This window comes from Pseudoliparis swirei, chromosome 3, assembly GCF_029220125.1.
Source record: "Pseudoliparis swirei isolate HS2019 ecotype Mariana Trench chromosome 3, NWPU_hadal_v1, whole genome shotgun sequence".
Taxonomy (NCBI): domain Eukaryota; kingdom Metazoa; phylum Chordata; class Actinopteri; order Perciformes; family Liparidae; genus Pseudoliparis; species Pseudoliparis swirei.
The window spans coordinates 23622465-23629964 of NC_079390.1; the positions used below are offsets into that span (position 1 = coordinate 23622465).

General features: G+C 49.0%; 2 protein-coding genes across 12 annotated transcripts in view; both read right to left on the reverse strand.

Annotated features, from left to right (window-relative positions):
- jade2 (jade family PHD finger 2) overlaps positions 1-7500 on the reverse strand; it is a 344631-nt gene that overhangs the window by 168079 nt on the left and 169052 nt on the right. The window lies entirely within an intron of this gene.
- tcf7 (transcription factor 7) overlaps positions 1-7500 on the reverse strand; it is a 48918-nt gene that overhangs the window by 20832 nt on the left and 20586 nt on the right. For all 11 annotated transcript variants that reach the window (XM_056441771.1, XM_056441708.1, XM_056441698.1 and 8 more), the window contains exon 4: positions 616-721. In XM_056441771.1, the coding sequence (XP_056297746.1) occupies positions 616-721 (106 nt within the window). The remainder of the gene's footprint in view (positions 1-615; positions 722-7500) is intronic.

Genomic DNA, 7500 nt, shown 5'->3' on the forward strand with positions numbered 1-7500 from the left:
AACAATCCAGCAGTCTGGAGTCAGCCCGTGTTTACGTCTGTGAGTGTGTGTTTGTGTGAGTGTGTTAATGTGAGTGTGTGTGTGTGTGTGCCTGTGTGTGTGTTTGTGTGTGTGTGTGTCTGTGTGTGTGTCCATGTGTGTGTGTGCCTGTGTGTGTGTCCCTGTGTGTGTGTGTGCCTGTGTGTGTGTGTGTCCATGTGTGTGTGTGTGTGTGTGTGTGTGCCTGTGTGTGTGTGTGTGTGTGTGTGTGTGTGTGTGTGCCTGTGTGTGTGTGTGTGTGTGTGCCTGTGTGTGTGTGTGTGTGTGTGTGCCTGTGTGTGTGTGTGTGTGTGTGTGTGTGTGTGTGTGTGTGTGCCTGTGTGTGTGTGTGTGTGTGTGTGTGTGTGTGTGTGTGTGTGTGTGTGTGTGTGTGTGTGTGTGTGTGCCTGTGTGTGTGTGTGTGTGTGTGTGTGTGTGTGTGTGTGTGTGTGTGTGCCTGTGTGTGTGTGTGTGTGTGTGTGTGTGTGTGTGTGTGTGTGTGCCTGTGTGTGTGTGTGTGTGTGTGTGTGTGTGTGTGTGTGTGTGTGTGTGTGTGTGTGTGTGTGTGTGTGTGTGTGTGTGTGTGTGTGTGCTCACCTGTCTTCTGGCTCATGTCTGTGGGGCTGAAGTCGTTGCCGTACGGCAGCAGAGACGTTAGCGGGTGCATCCCGTGAGACTGCTGCACCACCGACACCTTGTTGGACTGTTGACAAGACAACACACGGTTAGATCAACAACCACACACACACACACACACACACACACACACACACACACCTACACACACAGAGAGCTGGAGATCTTAAATCTTAATGATGGTTTGGAACACACAAGATGGGCAATACTTTGCTCCCATTGGTTTACAGTGGAGGAGGAGGAGCAGGAGGAGGAAGAGGAGGAGGGTGAAGAGGAGGAGCAGGAGGAGGAAAAGGAGGAGGAGGAGCAGGAGGATGAAGAGGAGGAGGAGGAGCAGGAGGAGGAAGAGGAGGAGGAGGAGCAGGAGGATGAAGAGGAGGATGAGGAGCAGGAGGAGGAAGAGGAGGAGGAGGAGCAGGAGGATGAAGAGGAGGATGAAGAGGAGGAGGAGCCATGCAATGCCTTCGATGCAACTTTTAATAACTTACGTTAATGCTCATAAGACGTGTGTCACAGCGTGTTTGCGTGTGTGTGTGTGAGTGTGTGTGTGAGTGTGTGTGAGTGTGTGTGAATGTTTGTGTGTGTGTGAGCGAGTGTGTGTGTGTGTGTGTGAGTGTGTGTGTGTCTGTGTGTGAGTCTGTGTGCGAGTGTGTGTGTGTGTGAGTGTGTGTGTGTGTGTGTGTGTGTGTGTGAGTGTGTGTGTGTGTGCGAGTGTTTGTGTGCATTTCTTGCAGGAGGCATAAAAAGGCGTCTTTCTCCGTGTGTGTTTGTGAGCGGGTGGATGCGTGAAGGTGCATATGGAGAGTTTGTGTGTGTATGTGTGCGCGTGCGTGTGTGTGTGTGCGCTTGTGTGTGTGTGTGTGTGTGTGTCTCCGAGCCGCATTAAGTCTTTGAACAGCTTGGCGGATTTGAAAGTATATGAATATTTTCTGAGGGAAGTTATTTTTACATTAGAGATGGACGAGTGTGTGCGTGTGTGTGTGTGTCTGTGTGTGTGTCTGTGTGTGTGTGTGTGTGCGTGTGCATGGTGAGTGTGTAACATCAGCACTACAGAGGGGCAGATCTGCTGCTCCTCGCCGGGCCTCCTGCTGAGTTACAAAGTGAATACCTTATCACTTAAAGGCAGCGCTTCCACACGCTCCCTCCACATTAACACACACACACACAGACACACACACACACACACACACACACACACAGACACAGACACACACACACAGACACACACACACACACTGCTTCTGTAGCAGGAGAGGGCTGAAGGCGGGAGGTGTGAGCGTGTGTGTGTGTGTGTGTGTGTATGGGGGGGGGGGGGGTAGATAAGGCGGTCTGCATTGGCTCCAGGCTGAAGGGGGAGGAGCCATGCAGTTTGACTGAGTGACCTCGAGGGAGGAGGACAAAGGAGACGAGGTTGTGTGTTGTTAGCGTGTTATTAACGTGTTATTAATTGAAGTCATACACATTGTTTAAACTGTTGCCTCTTCCTCTCTTCCCCTCTTCCTCTCTTCCCCTCTTCCTCTCTTCCTCTCTTCCCCTCTTCCCCTCTACTCTCTTCCTCTCTTTCCCTCTTCCCCTCTACTCTCTTCCTCTCTTCCCCTCTTCCCCTCTACTCTCTTCCCCTCATCCCCTCTTCCCCTCTACTCTCTTCCTCTCTTCCCCTCTTCCTCTCTTCCCCTCTTCCCCTCTACTCTCTTCCCCTCTACTCTCTTCCTCTCTTTCCCTCTTCCCCTCTACTCTCTTCCTCTCTTCCCCTCTTCCCCTCTACTCTCTTCCTCTCTTCCCCTCTTCCCCTCTACTCTCTTCCCCTCTTCCCCTCTTCCTCTCTTCCTCTCGGGGTAATTAGCCGGCCTTGAAGTGGCTTTCCTTCTTTTACACTCAGGGAGGCTGAGACTCATTTAACCCCCAATTATCTACCCACTGTATTTAAGAAGAAGAAGAAGAAGAAATCCCCCTCACCGCCTCCCCCTCCTCACCCCACCACACACACACACACACACACACATAATTACCTGAGCTGAAACAGACGAGTGTGTGCATGCATGCGAGGGACACACACAAACACACACACACACACACACTTGCAAAAGATCAAATAACACAAAAACGGAAACTCGCAGCTATGTTTTTATGAATAGAGTAACACATATGTTCAGGTGCACGCGCACACACGCATACACACACACACACACACACACACACACACACACACGCACGCACACACACGCACACACGCATACACACACACACACACACACACACGCCCCTCGGAGGGGAGGCTGAGCCTTTAATCGCCCCCTCCGTCTGATTCGTGGAACAAATTATAAATTTGGGGTTTTCATCCACTGATGTTCCAATGAGGGGGTCATGTGACCCAGGGCACATCTGGCTCCTGCCCCCCCCCCCTCCCCTAGCAAATGTGTTTTTACGCCTAACAGCGTCTCATTATCGACGTGAACTCTTGTAACCAGAGGTGACACAAGGGGGCGGAGCTTAGTCCAACCAAAAACGTTCCAAATAACTTAAAACACATTGTGAAGGTTAACGATGTAAAACAAAAACACGGACGAGACCGCGACCTGTCAATCACCTGTAGTCCCGCCCCTAAAGCGCCCCCTGCTTTATGGACTCTAAATGACCATAAAGTATAAATGATGACATCATGCTGTTTAGAAGAAGACTAGAAACTAGAGACTGAGACATAAACTCATGTTTACAATGTTTACTGAGGGAATACATCAAGAGAAGTAGAGTCACTATATAGACTTCTATACAACCAGAGGAGCCCCCTGGTGGTCAGGAGGGGGAATGCAGCTTAAACACATGAAGCAGAGACTTCTATACAACCAGAGGAGTCGCCCCCTAGTGGTCAGGAGAGAGAATGCAGCTTCAACACATGAAGCGTAGACTTCTATACAACCAGAGGAGTCGCCCCCTGGTGGTCAGGAGAGAGAATGCAGCTTCAACACATGAAGCGTAGACTTCTATACAACCAGAGGAGTCGTTGAAGTGGTCGCCGTTGATCCCCGTAAACTTCTATAAATTAGTCATGCGCGCGGCCGTGGACATGAAGCGTTGAATAATCAACATCCTGTTTGTTGGCCACATCAAAGATGTAATTACTTCAAAGACGCAATTACTTAAAAAAAATAAAGAAATAAAGAACATTACAATTAGATATCGACACCTTTCTCCCTTCTTCTTCTTCTTCTTCTTCTTTTTTAAGTGCGTCAGCAACTCTCTGTAGTCCGACTCACTTGAAAGGCCTTTGATTCGTCCTTTTGTCTCCGCTCCATTTGAACAGGAACACAAGAGTGAAATGGATCTCAGGCATCACTTGTTTGGAACGACGGCCCTCCACCTTGACCCCAGTGACACACACTCACACACACACACACACACACTCACACACACACGCGCGCGCGCGCCCGTTCATTTGCAGCTGATGAAACGCCTCTCATGAATTCTTTCGTCTCGGTCGACCCGCTCAGTGGATCCGTCTCTCAGCGCTGAAGCCTCGTCTCTTTGTGCGCAGCGTTTGAGTCGAATGTCTTTAATCTCCAACGTTCACGGAGGTGTTCAGAAACACTCACTGGGAAAATATATCATGAAATAATCAGGATGGTAAATAATACATACAAATATATAAAATTATATTAAATTAATATTTTTGCTCAAATGACTTCCTGTTTCACTGGAGTCGGCCATCTTTGTAGATAAAGCTGCTATCAGGGAACTCTTTGTCACCATCGATGTTTATTTCACACAATGTTGTTGTTGTTGTTGTTGTTTGTTTTCCCCCGGTGAGAAAAGTAAAGCAGCAGAAAGTTATCGGAAGTGGAAATCTTTTTATTGCAACTGTTAAGTGCAAAGAAACGCGGTTGCATGTGAGGGACACACACACATACACACACACACACGCACACTTGCAAAAGATCGAATAGAGAAACGGAAACTTGCAGCTATGTTTTTTCACACACACACACGCAAACGCACACACATGCAAAGAGTTTTCTAAAGACTTGCCTCACGCCTGCAGAGCGGAGTGAAAAGTGCAAAAGAGAGAAAACAAAGACGGGACCAGCAGAAAAAGAGAGGAAGAAAAAGAAAGAGAGAGTGAGAGGAAGAGGAGGGAGGAGGAAGAGGAGGAGATGAAGGAGAAGGGAACCGAGAACCTCGCAGAGCGTTTGATCCCTCGAGTGGAAACTCATCCTAGATCAGACCGAGACGAGAGTCCATCGATATCAGACCAGTGTGTGTGTGTGTGTGTGTGTGTGTATATTAAATAATACACTTACTAACAGATGCTGTACACACACTTCTCTAAGTGATTGCCTTCACTTGGTACGTCGATCAATAACACACAGTGCATCAACAACAACATTAACAACAACAACAACAAGGGTATTCATTTAATTAATTTATAATTGTTAGGCTATAATTGAGTATTTTAATGGTTGAGTTGAGGAAGTTCTCGATAAGATATAGAAAAAGTGAGACGTTATTTAAACTATCATCACGTGGACGTCTACCGGCACCACGACGGTGACCTGCTGGGCCGCCGTGACCCCCCACAGACCCCCCCACAGGCCCCTCCCAGACCCCCCCACAGGCCCCCCCACAGGACCCTCCTAGACCCCCCCACAGGCCCCTCACAGACCCCCCACATGCCCCTCCCAGACCCCCCCACATGCCCGTCCCAGACCCCCCACAGGCCTCCCAGACCCCCACAGGCCCTCCCATACCCCCACAGGCCCTCACAGACCCCCCACAGGCCCCTCCCAGACCCCCCCACAGGCCCCCCACCCTGCAGCCGGTCTCGAGTCGGTCTCAGGTCTGGAAGTCATTCCCTTCTCCGGGAGCCCAAAAGGAGAAATGAGAGGCTCTTAGTTGGAGGTTTGGGCGACATCAAAGCCGGTAACCATAACAACGCAGCTATGTTTAAAAAAAGGCCAAACAGCCCCCCCCCCCTCCCCGAACCCCCCACCAACAAGACCGCCCACTCCCCAATTACACACACACACATCTTCATATCCATGAATACAGGGACACGCCCAGTGGTGTGCATGCAAACACACATACACAAACACACACACACATACACATACACACAAACACACACATACACATACACACAAACACACACACACATACACACAAACACACACACCCCAAACACATGTGTCCACTGCTGCCACACACCACTGGAACATCTGGACCGTGGCCATGATGAATCAGTAACCACTGCTCGTTACCAACGATGTGTGTGTGTGTGTGTGTGTGTGTTTACACACACACACACACACTAGAACAATGATTCCAGCATTTACTCGGTTTTAAAGAACACACACGCCTTAACGAGTCGCTCTGTAGTTCCAGAGGAGGTGAAGGATACAATATAATAAATACATATTTATTTATTTATATGAATAATAAATAAATTAATCATTTTTATAAATCTGAAAACCGCAGAATAAAATCTGTTCAGTTCTGTTTTCATGTTTTCATTCTGCTCCAGTAAACACCTTCCATCCTTTTGGATTCATTATTAACGAGTCTCTCTTAACGAGTCTCTCTTAACGAGTCTCTCTTAACGAGTCGCTCTCTTAACGAGTCTCTCTCTCTTAACGAGTCGCTCTCTCTTAACGAGTCGCTCTCTCTTAACGAGTCTCTCTTAACGTGTTGCTCTCTTAACGAGCCGCTCTCTTAACGAATCCCTCTTAACGAGTCCCTCTCTCAACGAGCCGCTCTCTTAACGAATCCCTCTTAACGAATCCCTCTTAACGAATCCCTCTCATAATGATTCTCTCTTTTAATGTCTTAATGAGTCCCTCTCTCAATGAGCCGCCCTCTTAACGAATCCCTCTTAACGAGTTGCTCTCTCAACGAGCCACCCTCTTAACGAGTCCCTCTCTCAACGAGCCGCCCTCTTAACGAATCCCTCTTAACGAGTTGCTCTCTCAACGAGCCGCTCTCTTAACGAATCCCTCTTAACGAGTCCCTCTCTCAACGAGCCGCCCTCTTAACGAATCCCTCTTAACGAGTTGCTCTCTCAACGAGCCGCCCTCTTAACGAATCCCTTTTAACGAGTCCCTCTCTCAACGAGCCGCCCTCTTAACGAATCCCTCTTAACGAGTCCCTCTCTCAACGAGCCGCCCTCTTAACGAATCCCTCTTAACGAGTCCCTCTCTCAACGAGCCGCCCTCTTAACGAATCCCTCTTAACGAGTCCCTCTCTCAACGAGCCGCCCTCTTAACGAATCCCTCTTAACGAGTTGCTCTCTCAACGAGCCGCCCTCTTAACGAATCCCTCTTAACGAGTCCCTCTCTTCACGAGTCGCTCTCTTAACGATGAAACTCACGTGAACCCCGTTCACTCACCAGACTCCAGACCTCGCACTTCCTGTGCTTCACACTCACTACACAACAAAAGGCTCAACAACAGACGCACAAACATCACGATGTTTTCATCTTTCTTCAGATTCACACGTCAACAATATTTGAGCTCGTACAAAATTCTCCTGATAAAAGACGAAAGGAGATCAGAGACGAGCCGCAGACGAACTGGGAGTCTTAAAAACCTTTAGGAGCGGACCTGTTGCACGAGAAGAACGCATCTTCATCTTCATCTTCATCTTCACCTGACTGAGCCGCACGCAGCCCGTCGGTTGGTTGAGTCAATCGGCTCTCATGCTCTCTGGCCTCTGGCCTCACGTCTGTCTTTGATGTTTCTATCACAATCATCTCGTCCCTGGGCGTGTGTGTGTGTGTGTGTGTGCGTGTGTGTGTGCGCTGGTGTGTGTGTGTGTGTTTGGGGAGCATTGAAGGCCATGCAAAAGAAATACCTGGA